Source organism: Lissotriton vulgaris, chromosome 11 (genome assembly GCF_964263255.1).
Source record: "Lissotriton vulgaris chromosome 11, aLisVul1.2, whole genome shotgun sequence".
NCBI classification, from domain to species: Eukaryota; Metazoa; Chordata; class Amphibia; order Caudata; family Salamandridae; genus Lissotriton; species Lissotriton vulgaris.
In genome coordinates this window covers 365,375,997-365,396,392 of record NC_141699.1, presented here as the reverse complement: position 1 = coordinate 365,396,392, position 20,396 = coordinate 365,375,997, and the positions used below count along the sequence as shown (strand labels likewise).

At 46.3% G+C, this 20,396-nt stretch overlaps 1 protein-coding gene across 1 annotated transcript in view; it reads right to left on the bottom strand.

The window, feature by feature from the left end:
• Positions 1-3,497, bottom strand: part of LOC147679786 (myoferlin-like) — a 3,853,508-nt gene extending 3,850,011 nt beyond the window's left edge. Inside the window, exon 1 of the mRNA XM_086943347.1 lies at positions 3,354-3,497. Coding sequence (XP_086799473.1) covers positions 3,354-3,497 — 144 coding nt within the window. The remainder of the gene's footprint in view (positions 1-3,353) is intronic.
• Between the last annotated feature and the right edge of the window lie 16,899 nt (positions 3,498-20,396).

The following is a 20,396-nucleotide window of genomic DNA, read 5'->3' as shown; positions in this document are numbered from 1 at the left end:
GCAAAGAGGGTCTCGTTCAAAGCACCACTTAGTCCGGATGTACAGAAAAGAAAGGGGGCTTAGAAGAAAGAGCCTGAAGCTCACTAACTCTGCGAGCAGAGGTGATGGCAACAAGAAAAGCAGTTTTCAGAGTGGGAAGCCTAAGAGGATAGTTGTGAAGGAAGCGCACATAACGTAAAACAAATCAAGGTTCATGCCCACTGAGGCATTATGAAAGGAGATGGAGGCAATAGGTGAATAATTCCCTATGAAGAAACAACTTACAATAGGGGACTTGAACAAAGAGGGCTGATCTGGTAGCCGAAGAAAAGCAGACATGGCTGCCATATAGCCTTTAAGAGTGCCCAGAGCCAAACCCTGCTAGGTCAAAGAGAGAAGGAGCAAAAGAAACTCAGAAAGGGAATAAAGAGCCTTTGCTGCGCGCCATGTCACAAACTCGTTCCTTCGATAGGTGTATAACGTCCTAGTGGAGGGATGCCTGGCTGCCAAGATGACATTACAGACTTTTGGAGGAAGGTCAAAAGCTGTGAACTGTTGCAGCTCAAATTCCACGCAAGGAGGTAGAGGCTGGACAGGTTGGAGGGGAGAACTGTCCCCTGCTGCTGCAACAGAAGATCCTCCCGAAGGGGCAGTCTGATCAGAGGATCGATAGTCATGCTCGGGAGCTCGGAGTACCAGACTCTTCGTGCCAATCTGGAGGAAGAGAACATGTGCTTCCCAAGATGATCCAGCTTCTTGGATTTCCTGTCCAAGCCCTCACAGGAAGGGTGTTGGGTGAGCAAAATGGGATCGTCCGTAGCTGGGCGGTGGCAGCGGGCAATCGTCCGTTCCACAGGAGCCCCTGTGCTGGGCTTGGAACGAGTGGCCAGAGGACGTCTGTGAGGACTTCAAGGTGAAGAGTGGTTCAGAGGAAGTTGCCAATGGTTAAGGCACCTCTGTAGGGAGCTCCAGGCCCAAGCTTTCAGTTGTCCTACGCACCACCAATGCATACGGCTCTCTTTCCTCCGAAGCCACGGTAAGGGGAGAAAGCATTCCAAGGTCTGGGGAGGTGTCCAAACGACTGGCCTCGCCCAATTTCTCTCTCCAGTCTGGTTCTTCCAGCTGGTCTGTGAAAGGGTTCAGTGACCCCTCCCAGTCCTCATCACCACCCTCAGGGCGATAGGGAACACCAGGAATGAACATGGAAACAAAAGTACCTTCCGGCGTTGGATCTGAGGTCGGTCCTGCTCCATCTTGGAGATGAGGATAGTGGTGGTGCCGGCTGCGAGCACGGCCGACGCGGGGGGCATCATCGCCGGGTTCGGCGCAGGGGAAGGTCGAGTAAGGTTGTCCAGCGTCGATCCGGATCCAGCCTGGATCCACGAGGCGCTCCGGCGCTAGGGCCGGAGCCGCCGGTATTGAAGGCCCAGGGTCCCCAACCAGCTCTGCAGGGCCCAAATTCGCCAGCAGACTCGGCCTGCCCAAATACCCAGTGGAGGGCTTCGTAGAATGTACGAAATGAGGCAGGGGACGCCCTGGCTCCCGGAAACGGAGGAGTTGAGGGGTCTTCCCTGAGTCAGGTGCCAGAGACAGAGCTGTAGAGCGACGACACTCCGGATCCCGGGTCATATCATCTGGCCGACGGGGAGAAGGCGAAGAGCGACGGTGCATCTTTGCCTTCTTCTTGTGGTTTGACTTACCTGAGGAGTGCGAAGACTTGGAAGACGTGTGGTGGCTTAGCGACCGTTATCAAGATCTTCCCCTCGAGGAGGACCCGGAGCAACACGGAGCCTACTGCTGGGCCCCCAAAAGCTTTCAGGACCACTGCTGCAAAGATTTCGGTTTCATGGCCCGACAATCGGACCACGAATTTGGGTCATGGTCATCCTTCTGGCACGAGAGGCACACGGGGTGCTGGTCCCTCACAGACATCAGCTTGTGACAGGAGTCGCAAGCCTTGAAGCTGGTCCGACAATGGGACTTCGTCGCGCACCAGGAGTCGAAAACTCAAAATAAGACGTCGACAAAAGTCGAAAAAAGTTTGGTAAAAAATCGACTAAGAGGCAAGCTCTCGCCGGATTTGCACTAGGCTGGCGAGGAAAAAGAAAGAACTGACATTATCATGAATGGGCGGCGTCTAAGTAGGCACAGCAACGTCATCCCAGCGACCAAGACGTCGACAACGGAAGTCGACCAATGCCACGTACCGATGCGCAGGGGTACTGCTGAGGAAAAAATACTCTGGATCCAGTCTGATGCTTGAGGGTAATTCTAAGGTAAGGAGTCTATAACAAATAGCCTCTTTCAGATATATTTAAATTAAAATCATTTACAGATACACAAGTGATGTTTTATAAATATCATGACTTTCATTTGCACCATCTATTTTATTATTTGAGAAGGGGACCAAAATACATTGCTACCTAGCCAAGCACTCATATCGCAGGCAACTATGTTACAGTCACTTAAAATTTTATAACATAAAAGTTATAGTTTATAACATACTATAAAAAGGGGTACAGGCAAAATTGACAGAATTTAAAATTATTATAAAATATATATAGGACATTGAGAAAGGCAGTCGCCGAAACACGTCTTTTTGTGTGCTATATACCCAAATAAAATCAGGGTAAAAGTTTTCTGCAAGTGCTGTACTTTTTGTACCTGTCAGCAGTGAATATATTTATTTATCTATTTATTTATTTATTTATTTTGTGTACTTGTAAAGCGCAGCCCTGTCACCCAAAGGGCATCCTGGCGCTTTGAACTTGAGCGGTTGCACTTTTCGCTACTCAAACAGTTTTAGGAAACAAATGCGTTTTTAACACTTTCCTGAACGGAAAGTAGTCGCTGTGGCGACTGAAAAGAAAGGTACTATTTTAGAAGGACCTGAACAATAGGCAAATGCTTTGTGCTGTTAATCAAAAAGAGGGGAGCCTACAGGTAAAATGGCTGACTCAATTTTCCATGCTGTATACTTGGGGAGGTAGTAGGAAGAATGTGAATGTGCTCTGGCCAAAGCCCCTCTATGTATGTATATTATGTATGAATATTTAGGAAGGTAACGGTGAGACAGCTGCTAAAGAGGTTTAAAATACAAGCAAAAAGCAGTAACCGATATTCACTTCCAAATAGCAGCAGGCGCTCCAATAACCAAAAACATACATTGGTAAAGTCTATATGTTTCGCCTTTTGGTTTTGCCTGTGTGTTTGCCTATGATGTTCAGCAAGGGTGCAATTAAATTACAATGAAAGGCTGCTTTTACTCCTCAAAATAGGGGTCCTGCCAGTACCATGCAATGCCATGGTGCTACTTGTACATTGCAGTTAGAGGACTCTACTATCATATAGGAAGTGAAGGGGATTGCTCATACCTTCAGGAAAAGCGTTTGTGTCTTGCTGCAGAACTTGCCACACGCATCCTGGCTGTAGGAGGAGAACATGATAGTGTGGGCCTTCACCCGGACGTAGGCTAGACGCTTGTCCTTGCACAACATCCAGATAATGACATCAGGCATGCTGATTTGAGGCTGCACATAGGCAAAGGGAGACAAAGCAATCAGAATAGGATGATTACATTTACATAATGCACTCTGTATCGGCTGTTGTCTCTAGGCGCACAGGAGGTAAAAGTCTAAATTTGCATCTCAAAATGACTACTGACATCAAATACATATGTATAGAATTGCCCAAAATCCAGATACTGGACTCTGATATCACATGTTTATATGCATACAGTTTAACATATGCCTCACTCCACATACCACTATTCCACATTTTCCCATGGCCTCCCTGTTCATCTCCACCGTGATGCCCCATACTTGATTTACAACTTTGCTGCCATCTCACAGACTTGAATTGGTCTGCCTTGGAGATGTAGGGTAGTCAAGGGTGCTGGCATAAGGTGGTCTATGATTAAGGGGAATCTGCATCACACTCATAATCCCTGAGTATCAAGGATTTGCATCGGAACATGGAGAAGATGGTTGGAGAATCTCATCTCTAATATTGATATACCCTTTTGTCGTAAACACATGAGAACCTGCATATGCGTGAGGCACTGGTGCCTATTTAGGCACTAACACCTATCAAAAGTTAAGCTCAAAACACACCAACTCCTGGGTCTCCACTGCCAATATCCAATGCTTCATTTGTAAAAGAATTTGTGCTGGGCTCAAGTTTTTCTCAGTAGGCCACTGCTGGTGTTCCCGAATGACTTGACTGCTAAATATCAAGGTTTGCTACTGTTGATTTCACCTTGCCTTTTTATTCTACCCCATACACTCCCTACTCCGTTATTTCATTTTCATCATTTGTTTTTCATCCCTTATTTCTTTTTGTTTTCCTTTCTTTCCCTTACTCCCTCTTTCTGCCTTTGGGTGGTTTTTTTCTCTTGCTCTTTGTCAAAGTCTGATAATGAAAAATAAGTCCTGGTTCCCAAAAATGTGTGCCGGTGGGCCCCACCTGCAACCACCGGCTCAAATTAAGTATTATGAACAGATGTAATTTCATTGTATTTTTATGATTGTGTTTTCTACAGTCAAAGTCATAATAGAAAAATGAATTAACTTTAATTGTAGTTCTTGAGTACTGGTATTTTTCCTAGATTCGCATGCCTGAATCCCCGTCTAAGAACTGGGAGTCCCGCATTACCTTTACAATAGCATTCCAAAGTCAAACATAGCCTAAAGACTGCAATCACTGTCACTTGAGTAGCTTACACTTATTAAAAAAAAAGCACCAAACTTCTGCCAATCAGTTTCAAGCAGACTGAAGACCACACCCTGCAGAGAGCATCATCTATTTCAAACTAGAGTGAAGGATTATAATTTTCTGTAGAGCTTCTAGAGGCAAGTAACACAGGGCACATGTGACTCTGGAGAACTACAGAGTAGGCGCCAGACTCTCGTCCAGCCTGACAATGATGCACACTCACAGTGGTTGCTAATAATTCGAGATTTTTGTTAATGGAATTACAAATCATCTCAGCAAAACATGGAAACGGAACCCTATGTGTTTTGCCGTATCAACTGCTTTGCTCAGGAGTGACGGGCCGAGTTAAGCAGTATACTGAATACCAATTAACACCAGAAAGTGAAAAAATACATCCAAACCAATTCTGAGCTCAATACATATCAGCAACCGACACAGGGGTAGCATCGCTATTCCATCCTTTCATTTATTTTGATTCTTTCTTGCTATGACGCGTTTCGGCATACCTGCATTGTTCACATTGGCAGTCATAAAAATACAAGATTCTTTATTTAAACAGAGCACTGCGGTCACAAGACCCAGTGATTAAATGGCTATGGAAGACAGACTTGTCTATGCTGCTGCCAATACATAGTATATACTTTCTCTTTAAAATGTTTATCAGAAAATGGCATAATAACAATTCCATCATTATTGTCAACACCATGTCAATTAATATAAATATTTTTAACTTGAAAATCTCAGTGTAGTACTCATTTTTCTTTACATACCACAGTAAGACTATTAAGAACAAATGCTCTACTTGATTTCACTTGATAAAAATCTCACAAGCGACGCCCAATACTGTTGGGTCTTTTGGCTTTAAATAGCATATATTATAAATCCAATCAATATTAAAATCACGATGTTTAAAATTATATGAATATTTATACATTCATAAAGGAAGTCAAAAAGTTAATTGGAGAAGCAGTATATGAAGTAAAGTGCAAATGTCATAAGTTAATTCCTCATATGGATTGGATTTTGTATTTACCTGCACTTATCAAACAAAGCACCAAACTTCTGCCAATCAGTTTCAAGCAGACTGAAGAACACACCCTGCAGAGAGCATCATCTAGTTCAAACTAGAGTGATGGATTATCATTTTCTCTAGAGCTTCTAGAGGCAAGTAACACAGGGCACATGTGACTCTGGAGAACTGCAGAGTAGGCGCCAGACTCCGTCAAGCCTGAAAATGATGCACACTCACAGTGGTTGCTGCCAATTCGAGATTTTGTTCATGGAATTACAAATCATCTCAGCAAAACATGGAAAGAGTACCCTATGTGTTTCGCCGTATCAACTGCTTTGCTCAGGAGTGATGGGCCAAGTTAAGCAGTATACTGAATACCAATAAACACCAGAAAGTGAAAAAGTACATCCAAACCAATTCTGAGCTCAATACAGATCAGACACCGACACAGGGGTAGTGTCACTATTCCATCCTTTCATTTATTTTGATTCTTTCTTGCTATGACGCATTTCGGCACACCTGCATTGTTCACATTGGCAGTCGTAAAAATACAAGATACTTTATTTAAACAGAGCACTGCGGTCACATGACCCAGTGATTCAATGGCTATGGAAGACAGACTGTCTATGCTGCTGCCAATACATAGTATACACTTTCTCTTTAAAATGTTTATCAGAAAACGGCATAACAACAATTCCATCATTATTGTCAACACCATGTCAATTAATATAAATACTTTTAACTTGAAAATCTCAATGTAGTACTCATTTTTCTTTACATACCACAGTATGACTATTAAGAACAAATGCCCTACTTGATTTCACTTGATAAAAATTTCACAAGCGACTCCCAACACTGTCAGGTCTTTTGGCATTAAATAGCATATATTATAAAACAATATTAATCTTAAAATCATGATGTTTAAAATGATATGAATATTTATACATTTATAAAGGAAGTCAAAAAGTTCATTGGAGCAGCAGTATATGAAGTAAAGTGCAAGTGCAAATGTCATGATTTAATTCCTCATATGGATTGGATTTTATATTTACTATGTTGAGAGGTGTTCTGAAACCATCTTGTTTTCACTTTCCACCAGTCCATCTGCCAATATAAAGATAAATATCTCTCCTTTAGATACATGCTCAACCTGTTGTATAATGCAAACTTTATTCAACGGTTAAAAGAGAATGATGAATTCAATTCTAATAAAGTGCTAGAGCTTTACAGTACTGAAACTGCATTCATATCTCCTCTCATTGAGCACATTTCGCTATTTAAAGTGCAAGTGCTTTTAATATAAGATTAAATTAGTTCCTGGTGGATTATTTGTGAAAGATTAATTTAAAAAAACAACTAATTTGTTAGAGTTTACATTTATAATCCAATCTCTAAAGAAATTTGTATTCATACTTGTGTTTCTTCCATTCTCTGTTAAATATTAAACTTATCATAAAAACAATCTTACTGCAATGAAAGGCTCAATCATGTCAAATCATCATCAGGATTCAATCAATACGGATTTTTTGAGCTAAACAGCATTATGTACTTTGAATCAAGTTAGCGGAGTCTGCTCCCTCTATTTCCTCCTCTTTTCAATTTTTTTACTTGATCAATAGCAAAGTACACTAAGGGCCAGATGTAGGTCGCCAATTACCAGTCGGTAACGGCCGATTTCCGCCATTACCGACCGGTAATTGGTTTTTGAGATGTAGGCGGGCCGAATTTTACCGAATCTGTAAATTTATTGATTTGGTAAATTTTCAGATTCGGTAAAATACAGGCTCGGTATATTTACCGAATCAGTAATTTCAGATGTAGGTGGCACTTAAAGTAGGGCCACAGGCCCTTAAGAATTCGTTATTTACCATGAGATATTATCTCATGGTAAATAACGAATTCCATCTGTGTATGTACACCTGTGCCATGTGGCACACATACATGCCCTAAGGGCATGTATGTGTGTCACATTGCACACAAGCCAGAATCAGGGGTGCAACAGGGTGTCAAAGTGACACCCTGTCCCTCTTGTAAATTCAGTAATTTTACCGAATCGGTATTTACCGGTTCGGTTATTGACATTGATTCCTATGGGGCTCAAGGCCCATTGGAATCAATGGCAATTACCGAATCGGTAAATACTGATTCAGTAATTACCGAATCTTACCGATTCGGTAATTGATTCGGTAAATATACCTACATCCCGATTGCCAGTTCATAAATACCGAATCAGTATGATTCGGTATTTAAAAATCGGTAATCGGGGATTACCTACATCTGGCCCGAAATCATTAATGTTTCCTTTGTGCACCTCATTGATAAATCAGGCTACAGCATAACTTTTGTCATTATTTTTTACCACCCTAAGGTGCTGCACAATACGGACGTGCACCTGATGAATCGTGCTCCTAACATATATTTTGGGGCAAGAGCATTGAATGATGTAGACCACATGGTCGCTTTTACAGTTTAATACAATTTGTATTTTCCATTGACTACTCATCACTGGAGTTATGACTTGTCATTCATTCTTACCAAACCTACATGCTTTGCACTTAAAGCATTTGTGGAAGCCAGGACTGGCTTTTAGCCATCCTCCCTCTTTCCCAATTTCTGGGTTGGTTTTAAATAAGTAATTTCTCATGGACCTGGCTTTATAAAAAGTCACCATAGGTCTACGTGATATCCTTCCTAGTAATATAGGGTCTTGTTTCACAAGATACCAATGCCTACACAGGCTACTTCTCACTTTAGCCTGGTAGGCATTGTATCCAGTAATCATCCTGATTTGACTTCAAGCGCTCTTTTTCTTTTCTTTTGCCTTCACTGTGTCAGGTTTCAGTAGTCTATCCCTTTCAATCTTATCAAATTTGTTTTTAGCCTACTCTAATGTCTTGTGTTTTTACCCTCTTTGCAAAAACCTTTCAGTGAGGCCATCCTGTGCTTCATGTACAGCATTGCTTTTGCTACAGTTTCGCTTCATTCTCAAATGCTCCGCATATGGTATAATTAATTTCAAAAGTGGTGGGTGGAAGCACTGGGCATGAAGGATTGTGTTCTCAGCAGTGGGTTTGGATCATTCCTTGTTTCACATACACTTCGAGATCCAGATATGTAACACTGGATTTACTGATGTGTTCACTAAACTGTAAGTTTAAATCATTGTCATTAATATCCTGTATAAATGCCTCAGCCAATTCTGTTGATCCATCCCATAAAATGAAAAGATCGTCTATGAAAAAAAATCCACGTGATTATGTGTTCATCCCATATTCGGCTATATTTGGTTTTGAGCACCTGCTCCTCCCACCAGCCCATATGCAAATTAGCATAGCTAGGGGCGAAGCAGGTGCCCATCGCCGTGCCCTGTAGCTGCCTGTAGGTGTCTCCTCCAAATATGAAATTATTATTTTTCAGGCACAGTCTACACATTTCAACTAGCATGTTTGTATGCTGATATAGATTGATGGGTCTTGTGCTCAGAAAATTCTGTATTGCCCGCAAGCCATCATCGTGAGCTATACTGGTATGAAGTCTAAAGTGATCAAGAGATATGTTTCTTTCCAGCCCATTGTGTCTATCTTGTTAAAAAATCTCTTGTATCCTGTATATATTCAGGCAATGCTTGTACATATGTTTGTAAGAATGAGTCTAAGTATCTTGATGTTGGCTCAAATAAACTGCCATTGGCTGAAATTATCGGCCGCCCAGGTAGTTTTTCTTTATCCTTGTGAATTTTGGGAATCAGATATAAGATGGTTAATATTGGATTGTCTACTTTTAAAAACAGATATTCAGTTTGTGTAAGTAGTCCTAGTACTTGCCATCTAGCTAAGGCTTTTAGGTATTTCTCTTTAACCTCAGGTTACTTTGTGGAACTTTAAGGTAACACTTTTTGTCCATCAGTTGTGACATTGCCTCGATGTTATATGCTTCTAGTGGCCAGAGGACAAGGTTCCTGCCTTTATCGGCCTGTCTAACCACTATATCTTTTTATTTTTTTATTTTGGTGATCACTGCTTGATAATCTTTTTCAAAATTACTATCATTCTTCAAAAAATCTCTGCTCAAACTAACAGATAGATCTTTTATATCTTTAATAACTAAATCTGAAAATATATCTAAAGCATCTCTAGGTGTATTTGGCGTAAATGTAGATTTGGGTCTAAATGGGGATTTAATGCTGTCATACACATCCCTGCATAGTAAATCTGTTGTTTGACGCACAGTTTCCATTCCTTCAAGGGGGTGGTTCTGCGGCCTGTGGCTGGCAGGACGTGTGGGGGTGCCCCTTCCTTGGCCACGAAAGGGGTGAAAAGCAAAAGTTTTCTGGTGCTGGCCTGACAAGCCCAGTGCCTTGTGCAAAAACCCTGTTGATGGACAGAATGCAGAACAAAGTCATACATTCACCCCAGTACAGAGATCTGGGCCTAAATCCATTGTTTCTTTGCACTCCACACCACCCCAGTTCAGACATGGCCATATGCAAATCAGTCTGACCCTGTGCCTCATGGGAACAGTCCAGGTCGAACTGCCAAGCCATGCCTTCCCTGGACTGGAAACAAGCTTCCGAGGACCGGTTTCTGGCATTCCAGCCGTCTTCAGCCCGGCTTGCTTGAATCCAGTGGCAAAGTGAGCAAGGGACTCACGTCTGAGCATACCCATCCCACTCGGGGTGACAAATGCAAAAACCACAGTTGATGGACAGAATGCAGAATCCAGTGACTTGGCCATAGCCCTGGCGTCCTTGAAACGCTCAAGCGCACTGTCTGCTTTGTCGCCAAAGAGGCGACGGCCATCGAAGGGCATGTACATGAGCGTGGCCTGGACATCGCCCGAGAAATTGGCGGACCTCAGCCAGGCGTGGCGTCAAACCACCACTGTAGTGGAAATTGTCCTTCCCAGCGAGTCCGTGGTATCCAGTCCACACCTGATAGAGTAATGTGCTGCATCCTGCCCATCTGCAAGGGCTTGGGCGAACCGGGCCCGGGCCTCCTCCGGGCACTGGGGCAGCACCTCCGCAACCGTGTCTACAAGGAGTGGGTATAACGGCCCAAAAGGCAAGCGGTGTTGATAGACCGCAACCCCAAACTCAGTGAGGAGAACAGTTTCTTGCTGAACTGATCAAACCTTTTGGATTCCCGATCCTAGGGAGCGGTCGGGAAGGCGGTCTGGGACGTAGATGCCTGGATCACCATGGTCTCGGGTGGGTTGTACGGACAGAAAGATAGGGTCGCCCAGAGCCAGGCGGTGGCGTGGGGCCACGTTCCGATCCACAGGGCGCACAGTGGAGGGCTTGGACCAGGTGCCCAACAGAACGTCTGTAGCAGTTTAATTGAACAGCAGCAGAAGCTCCGAAGAGCTTACTGGCAGCTGAAGCACCTCAGTGAGGAGGTTAGTCCTCCAGGCCGCAGCAGAGAGCTCAAGAGCCAAGGCCTTGTCTGCCCTGCGCAACACCACACCATAGGTAGCACCCTCCTCCTTAGCCACAGAGGGAGGAGAGATTAATCCAGTGTCGGGGGCAGTGTCCAAACCACTGGACTCCCCTAGCTTATCTGCCCAGTCCTGGCTCATCTGGCACTGCTGTGCCAGAGGGTCCTCAGACCCCTCCCAGTCCTCCCCTTCATCCATGTCCTGGTATACAGGCTGGAATGATGGAGCCGGGTCGTAGGTGAAGGCCTCACCCATCAACGCCGGACCCGGACTGAAACCGGGGTCAACGTCGTCCGAGGACGGCACCGGTAGCGACACCAATGGGGTCGACGCCAGCAGAGGAGTCGTAAGGTCAACTGGCGTCGACCGGGACCGAAGTCCCTGACGCTGGGCCGGAGGCACCGGCCTGCCGAGGCCCAAAGGCGCACCAGCAGGCCTCAACGGAGGGAAGTGAGTGCTCATGGCAATGAGGAAGTCACGAATCTCCTCCGGCGTCACTTGCAGGCCAGGGACCGCAGGGTATGGGCCTGGAGGCGGCACTTCCGGTTCTGACGGAGCTGCATGGGCTGTGTCGCCCGAACCCTGGGCCGCGTCGCGCGAGCGGCGAGCGGAGTCAGAAGAGCGAAGATGCCTCTTCGACTTCTTCTTGGAGTGCCTCGGCTTACCGGAGGACTTGGAGCCCGATGAGTGATGATGATGACTCATCGAGCGACGACTGCAGCTCTGCGATGGGTCCCTCGATTTCCTCCTAGACCGGGACCTCGAGCCGCGCGAAGCCAACTGCCGGGTCTCGAGTAGCTTGCAGGACTGCTTCGGCCTAGCTTTTGACGTCAAGGCCCGGCAGTCGGGGCAAAACTTGTTGTCGTGGTCGGCCGCAAGGCAGTAGAGACACCGATGGTGGAGGTCGGTCACCGACATCAGGCTGTGACAGGCGTCATACGGCTTGAAGCCAGGCATTGCTATGGCACCAGGAGTCGAAGTAGACTCGAAAAAAGAGATCCAAAATAGATCAAAAAGTTAGTAAAAAAATGATTAAGAGTACTGCTGTTCCCGGATCTGCTCTTGCTGGCGCGGAAAAAAGAAGAACTGACGTCAGCGCGCGAGGGCGGGGTCTAAGTACTCCAACGACGTCATCTCGGCAATCATGACGTCGACGACGGACGTGGAGCCGCAGACAACGCCTACCGAAGCGCAAGGGTACTGCTGACGAAAACTTTCCTGATCCAGCTTGACGCCTGGGGATATTCTAAAGTAAGGCATCTAACACTAACCTGTTTCTTTCAGATGCTGTAAATCAAGTAATAATCCCATATCACCAACCTCAAGCTTGTCTACTTCTTCTCTTTCTTCTCATGTTCTTTCAGCATTGCTTTTGATATTATGGAAGAATATTCTAAGCTTCAATTTTTGTATAAACTTAAAAAAGTCAATGCATGTCTGAGAATAGTTGAAATTAGTGCGCTTACAGAATGAAAACCCCAATGATAAAACCTTTGTGTCTTTGTCTGTTAGACTCAGATCTGTCAAGGTGACCACTGTTATTGTTGCTTCTTCCATCCTCTGCGTTGATTCGTATCCTTCTTCCTCGCCCCTGAGCGTAGCTCCATTCCCACTCCGCCTCTTTTTTGCGTTTCCTTGATTTTTCTTTTTTTCTGTATCCCTGCGAGTTTGATCTGATGTTTTGAGTATGGTCTACATATAAAAAGCAGAGTTCCTCAATTACAGATGGTGGGTTATCAATGTGTTCAATGTTTTGATGTCCATCTTCAGAGGCTGTGTCAATATACATTTTATACATTTATATTTATGTATATATAGTTAGGCTCCTTCTGCATGGTTACACCCACTTTTTGCTTGGTGCTGTGATGGTTTCTGACTAGTCTGACTGGGATCCTGCTAATTAGGACCCCAGTCTTTGCAATTTCTCCCCTAAATAGGTTTGGTAAGTAATAGGTACATCAATATCAGACACTGATGTACACTTATCAGTCCCTAGTATATGGTACTAAAGGTACCCACGGCATAGGCACACCAGGTATCCCCCTTGGGCTGAAGCCTGCATTTTGCCACCCATGGGAGACCACTCAATTTGCAACAACAGTTCTGCCATTGCAGCCTGTGTGAGCTAGTGCTAGCACCACTTACAAAAGGTATAGGTTCCCCTATATCTAAGGACACTGCACTTAAAACCTATAAGTCACCCCTAAGGCAGGCGTTTCAATCCTGAAGAGCGGGTGCTCGGTTCCAAGAGTGAGGGTGCCCCTGCATGAGCAGGACACCACTATCGCCTTCGGAGTCCATTCTCCTGGGTTGTAAGTGCATCAGCCATTCAGATATATAGAGTGGCCATGTTTTATTAAGCGATGGCTAACTTTAACCTGGCTGTAAGGAACCCTGTCATGTTTGGTATCAAACATGTTGGAATCATACACTCACAACGTAAATGGTGTGAGAGGTATGATTCCATGCACGCTAAAGCTCCTTTGGAAGGCCCTCAGTGCTCACAGTGCCAGTCTTCTAGACCTGGACAGCAAGCCAGGGCTGCTGCCGGCCAGAGACACATTTCTGCCCTCCTGCTGCTGAGCCAAGCTCGGGCAGGGGAAGTCAGAACAATAGGTATCCTGTCACAGGGAGGTGTGACCACATCTTAGACAGGATTTAGTGTATTGGGGCAGGATGGGAGCGCTTGCCAGCGCCCCATAGTCTGCGTGCAGGGTACACTTGGTGCCCTCCGTGCATAGTCCAGTTCAGGGAGCTGGTTCTGGTTCAGGGAGCTGTTGGCTCCCGCTCTGACACGAAACTGGACAAAGGACAGAGGAGAATCCTCCCCTTTGTCCAGCTGCTCCGATGGGAGAGACCCCAGAATCGTCACAACCCTTTCCTTAGGGTATTTAAGGGCTTACCTGTGGGTGGTTCCCGAGATTCGTTGTGGGGCAAGATTAATTTCAGACACCACTTCTTCGACCGTCTGGGCACTCTGGACTTTGCTCTGAGCATCAAGGCTGCAACTAGGAAGATTCCTGCTACTCCTGATCTCTCAGCCCTGCTCGTTTGCTGAAACATCTATGCCTGTGCACCATACAGGAACCTTCCAAGGCCTATTTGCATCCAAGACATCTGAAGGAATCTCCCTTGCAGTGAAGGAGTCAATTCCCTGCATCCGCAGGCACCGCAAAAAAGCTAACCGGTATGCTGTTCCTGAGCTCCCACTTACTCTAAAAGGCTCAGCAACACAGGTGGTGGTTCTTCACTTCCCTCAAGACCTACCCTGTCCTCTCAGAAAGTTTGCGGTCAGTATCCCACTGTGCACCGAGTCAGCTTGCAGTTGCAAAGGCTTGTTGGCTTCCTTTCATCAAGATCTTTGGAATCCAAGTAGCCCCAACCTCAAGCATTTCCAGTGACCAAGATCTTCATCCTCACTGCATCTCTTGCATCGTGGACTTGCAACTTTGGTGAGCTGCTCGAGGTCCTCTTGCGACACCAGTGCCTCTGGCCTGTGGGTCCTCTTGAGGGTCATTTTGTATCCTTTGCACTCTCCTGATTGCTCGGGGCGTGCCCTAACTCCCCTGCTTGTAGTGAGTCTCCTGTACCTTGCTGCACCTTTTCCACTTCCATATTGGTTGCAGTTGTCAAGGCTTGTTGGTGTTCCCTAATACATGAAATAATCAAGCGAAACCGCTTGCCCTCTGCGCACTGTTGCGAATCCAAATTGGATATTACAAAATACTCAAATATGAATTAACTGATAGTCACATATACGTGGTACATAGAGACACATAAACTCTGAAAGATTCATTCAATGCATATTTTTACTAGCATCATAGCATTATTATACATGATGTTCATCTGTTGTGAACAAATACAATGAGTTCATCATATCAAAAAATTCTGATGTTTGAATCACATCGAACATTTAATTTATCTCACAAGTTGCCCTGCCCAATGCATTTTGGGCCACACGGCCCTTCGTCTGAAACGACACAAATGAACAGGCTTCAGAAATATACTCCCTCATTCATGACATCAGGTCCTTCAACGTGCAGGGGAGCAGTTTGCCACAGCAATTAAAACAACTGGAATTTTTGACAAAAAGGCAATTGAACCAGCGCCTTCATGCGTCCACTCTTGTGCAGTATCACCGGGCGAAGAGAATTCCAAGAGGTTTAAGAATGCCAATCAAACCGATGTTATTTAGCTTTCACATGAAGAAAGATTTTATGGACCGCTGGTATGCAGTGCTTAATAAATGTTCTTTGGATCTTATACTATTGTTGATCGAAGAGCTTGCAGTAGGTATTAAAGAAATCACAGACGAAATCACACTCATTGAAACTGATTTACAGACCAGAATGGATTCAGAGAATTGGTCTAAATTCTTGGAGGAAATGAACACCAGAATGGAAAAATATACCAAGGAGATTCAGGAAGGAAAACTCAGGAAATACAAACGAGATACACTTGATTACAAATTAAACGAAGTATATACATGGGCGGAGGTGTATGCCCAAAGGAGAACCTTTGCCAAGACTGATTTCAAGGAACTGTTTGCAAACAGACCAATTTTTGCCTACAAAAGATCTCGGAATATCAAAGAACTATTGAAACCTAATCCAGTTACAAGAACAACGATCCATAAAGGAATGAAAAAATGCCAAAATTGTGTTCACTGTAATAATGTGATAGTGACTGACACAGTGAAGCATCCCCACACAGGAGAAACCATTCCGATCAGGATCAATGCTGATTGTAACTCTGCGAATGTTATATTATTATTATTATTATTATTGAATTTTATAAAGCGCGTAGTCACACGTAAGTATCCCAGCGCTAAGATCCAAACAACTGAGGGTCAAACTGGGACAGATGGAGAAGGCAGATCAGGGGAAAAGGTGCGTTTTCAGCCGCTTCCTAAATCGAAGATAGTCTGGTTCCGTCCTAAGGTCCCGGGGAAGGGAATTCCAAAGGCGGGCAGTGTTAACAGAGAAGCGCCGTCCACCCGTGCGCACTTTCTTGACTCTGGGGATGTTGATAAGGTATTCCTGATCAGAACGGAGGGATCTTGGGGCTTTGTAGGGACTGATGAATTTTCTTAAGATAGGGGGCCTTTATCTTGTAGAAGTCTGTGAGACAGACAGAGGGCCTTGAACTTCACTCGCTCTCTCACTGGAAGCCAGTGAAGGAGTTTCAGGGCTGGTTTGGCTGAGGATCTGGCTGGGGTATTGGTGAGGATCCGGGCCGCGACGTTCTGGATCCTTTGTAATTTGTTAAGGGTTGACTCAGGAGCGCCTAGGTAGATGGTGTTACTGTAATCCAGCCTTGATAAAATAAGGCCTTGGATTAGCAGTTTCTGGGAGGCCGGAGGAAGTAGGGGCAGAATCTTCCTGATCGATTTGAGGAGCCCGAAACATGTACCCGCGATTTTTTTGGCTTGCGTCTTGATATATACGCAATCAAGTGTCCCTGCAGACTGTTGTACGTAGGTAAATCCGAAAGAAAGATCAAGACGCGTATATCTGAACACAAGAGTACAATCCGGAATAAAAACACCAGCAGTAGTTTGGCAGTACACTGGGACAACAATAGACATACAATAGCTCAAATCAAATTCCAGATCCTTGAAGTAGTCACCCCCACACCCGGAAAGAGCCTCACCAAGACTCTGTTACAGAGAGGGATATTTTGGATAAGAAGATTACAAACACAAGATCCCAAAGGGATCAACGATCGAGTGCATTTAATTTGTTTCCTGTGATTCCTGCATGAAACATGCACGCAGAAGGACTGTATTCTTACTGTAGGATTTCATATCGATATTTTGTTTTGCTAATAATTGCAGTTGTTTTCTTTTTCGTTTTACATATCTGATGATGTGAATTACATTTAATCATGACAGTTCCCTTTAACATTTCTGTACACCACTTGTATATTTACACACTATGTCATGGCGTCTTGGCACATTACCCATCTCATTTCTCCTCGTTTATGAGTCCGTTGTTTACTTTCATGACATTATCGTGTCATAAAACATGGCCGTCGCACACCGCTCGGCGTTCAAACCGGCATTCACTGTCTGGCGTTCGGAACCGGGAGCTGAAAACGAGGGTCAGATTTGGAATACTTTGCAACCGTTTTTAGAGGCAACAGGTATATTGCACTGATATTAGACAAGGTTATTTTTGTCTGTTTAGGATAACATTTTGACCGAGCAATGTTGTCATTATTTTCGCAGATTGACTGGTTAATTTCGTAACAAACACAAAGAGCGTTGACAATCGTCATCAAATTATTTCAGTCTTAAAGAACAAGTTACTTACCTTCGGTAACGATATATCTGTAAGAAACATTAGTTAGTGTTAGATTCCTTACCTTAGAATATCCCCAGGCGTCAGTCTGGATCCGGAAACTTTGCGTAGCAGTACCCCTGCGCGTCGGTAGGCGTCGTCTGCAGGCGTCCCCTGCGGCTCCGCGTCCGTCGTTGGCGTCGTGCTCCGTGATGACGTCGCTGGAGTATATAGGCGCCGCCTCCGCGCGCTGACGTCAGTTCTTTGTACACAGCTTTTCCGCGCCAGAAGACGCAGAGCCATGAGAGAACCAACACTGGTGCCATGTAAAACTAGGGCCCTGAAAGGGATGTCCTTAACCCTAGGTATCAGTTCGCAGAACGGGGAGGATGGGTGGGTTCGGTAAGGAATCTAACACTAACTAATGTTTCTTACAGATATATCGTTACCGAAGGTAAGTAACTTGTTCATCTGAAAGAAACACGTTAGTGTTAGATTCCTTACCTTAGAATACATACCCCAGCAATACCAACCCCGGTGGTGGGTCTGCGAACCAATACAATACTACACCAGAAAGTCCTGGAGGACAGAACGGCCAAAGAAGCCATCCCTCCGGACTTGACTGTCCAGGCAGTAGTGCCTCGCAAAGGTGTGCAGCGAGGCCCACGTAGCCGCTTGGCAGATGTCCTGCAAGGGGACTCCCCGGCCCAGGGCAGTGGTAGCCGCCGTGGCCCGAGTGGAATGGGCCCTCAGCCCAACAGGAGGCTCCTTCCGAGCCAAAGAGTAGCACGCTTCGATGCAGAGGACGACCCATCGAGAGATGGTTCGTTTACAGACCGCCCGTCCCTTCTTCGCACCCACGTAGCCAACAAACAGTTGGTCATCCACCCGGAACTGGCGTGTGCGATCCATGTAAAATGAAAGCGCACGTTTTGGGTCCAGACGATGGAGCCGCTCTTCATCCTTTGAAGGATGCGGAGGCGGGAAGAAGGAAGGGAGGGTGATGGACTGCCCGATGTGAAAGGCCGAAACAACCTTGGGCAGGAAAGAAGGTCTAGTCCTCAGAACCACCTTATCAGGATGAATTGACAGGAAAGGAGGTTGGACAGAAAGAGCCTGGAGCTCACTCACTCTCCTGGCAGAGGTGATGGCAACCAGGAAAGCCGTCTTTAAAGTCAGGAGACGGAGAGGACAAGAATGAAGTGGCTCAAAGGGAGCACACATCAGAAAGGTTAGAACCAGGTTCAAATCCCACTGGGGCATCACAAACGGAACAGGTGGAAACATGTGAGTGATGCCCTTCAAGAATCGAGTTACAATCGGGGATTTGAACAAAGAAGGCTGATCAGGAAGCCTCAAAAAGGCTGAAAGGGCAGAAAGGTAGCCCTTGATAGTGCCCAGAGCAGAGCCCTGCTGGGCAAGAGAAAGAAGAAACAGAAGAACCTCCGAAAGAGGGGCAGAGAGAGGATCCACAGCCTTTGCTGTGCACCATGCCACAAATCTGTTCCACCGACAGGCGTATACCGACTTATTGGAGGGACGCCTGGCTGCCAGAATAACATCACAGACTTCAGGAGGCAAGTCAAATGGCCTCAACTGCCGCCGCTCAATCTCCAAGCATGGAGGTGGAGACTGGACAGGTTCGGGTGGAGGACCGTCCCCTGCTGCTGCGACAGAAGGTCCTCCTGAAGGGGCAGGCGGATCGGGGGACCGACTGACATGCTGAGTAGCTCGGGATACCAGTATCTTCGAGCCCAGTCCGGGGCCACAAGGATAACTTGGGCCCGGTCGCGCCTGATCTTCTTCAGCACTCTGGGCAGAAGTGGTATAGGCGGAAAGGCGTATAACAGACTGCAACTCCACTCGCGCCAAAAGGCGTCGCCGTGCGAGTGCCGTCTTGGAAACTCCAACGCGCAGAACTGATGACATTGCGCGTTCTCTTCTGTGGCGAATAGATCTAACCAAGGCTCTCCCCATTGCAGAAAGATGCCTTGCGCCACGTCCGAGTTCAGACGCCATTCGTGATCCATCGAGCACCGACGGCTGAGTTCGTCCGCCCTGGCGTTCAGAGAACCTGCCAGGTGTTGAACCGTCAAAGTCACGCCCTGACGTTCCAGCCATTGCCAGAGGCGCAGAGCCTCCTGGCAAAGAGTCCACGACCCCACTCCGCCCTGTTTGTTGCAGTACCACATGGCGGTGGTGTTGTCGGTGAACACCTGCACTACACTCCCGTTGACAAAGGGGAGGAATGCCTTCAGTGCCAGACGAATCGCCCGCAGCTCCAACAGGTTGATATGGAGCCGGGACTCCGCCGGAGACCAGATGCCTCTGTTCTCCGCCTCTCCCAAGTGGCCACCCCAGCCCTGGAGGGACGCGTCCGTCACGACAACGTGCTCCGGTTGGGGAAGGGAGAGGGACTTGCCCCTGACCCAATCGCGGTCCGTAAGCCACCACTGCAGTTGTCTCGCAGTGCCCTCCGAGATCAAGACGTGGTCGGACAAGTTGCCCTGATGCTGGGCCCACTGAAACTTCAGGTCCCACTGCAGAGCCCGCATTCGCCACCGGGCGTGATGCACCAGAAGGATGCAGGAAGCCATCAGCCCCAGCAGCCGCAGCGTCAACCTGACCGAAACCCGGGATAGCGGCTGAAAGATGGGAATCAAAGCCTGAATATCCCGAACCCGCCGTTCCGGTGGATAAACCCGAAACTGCGCCGAGTCCAGAACCGCTCCGATGAAAAGGAGCTTTTGAGAGGGACACAGGTGTGATTTCGGCACATTGATGGAGAACCCCAGGTCGTGCAAGAGGTCTGCCGTCATCTGAAGGTGGTGGACGACTGTCTGGGGCGAGCCCGCCTTCAACAACCAGTCGTCTAGGTAGGGGAAGACTGAAACCCCTAACCTGCGCAGATGGGCTGCGACCACCGCCATCACCTTTGTGAACACCCGTGGGGCGCTGGTAAGGCCGAAGGGAAGCAC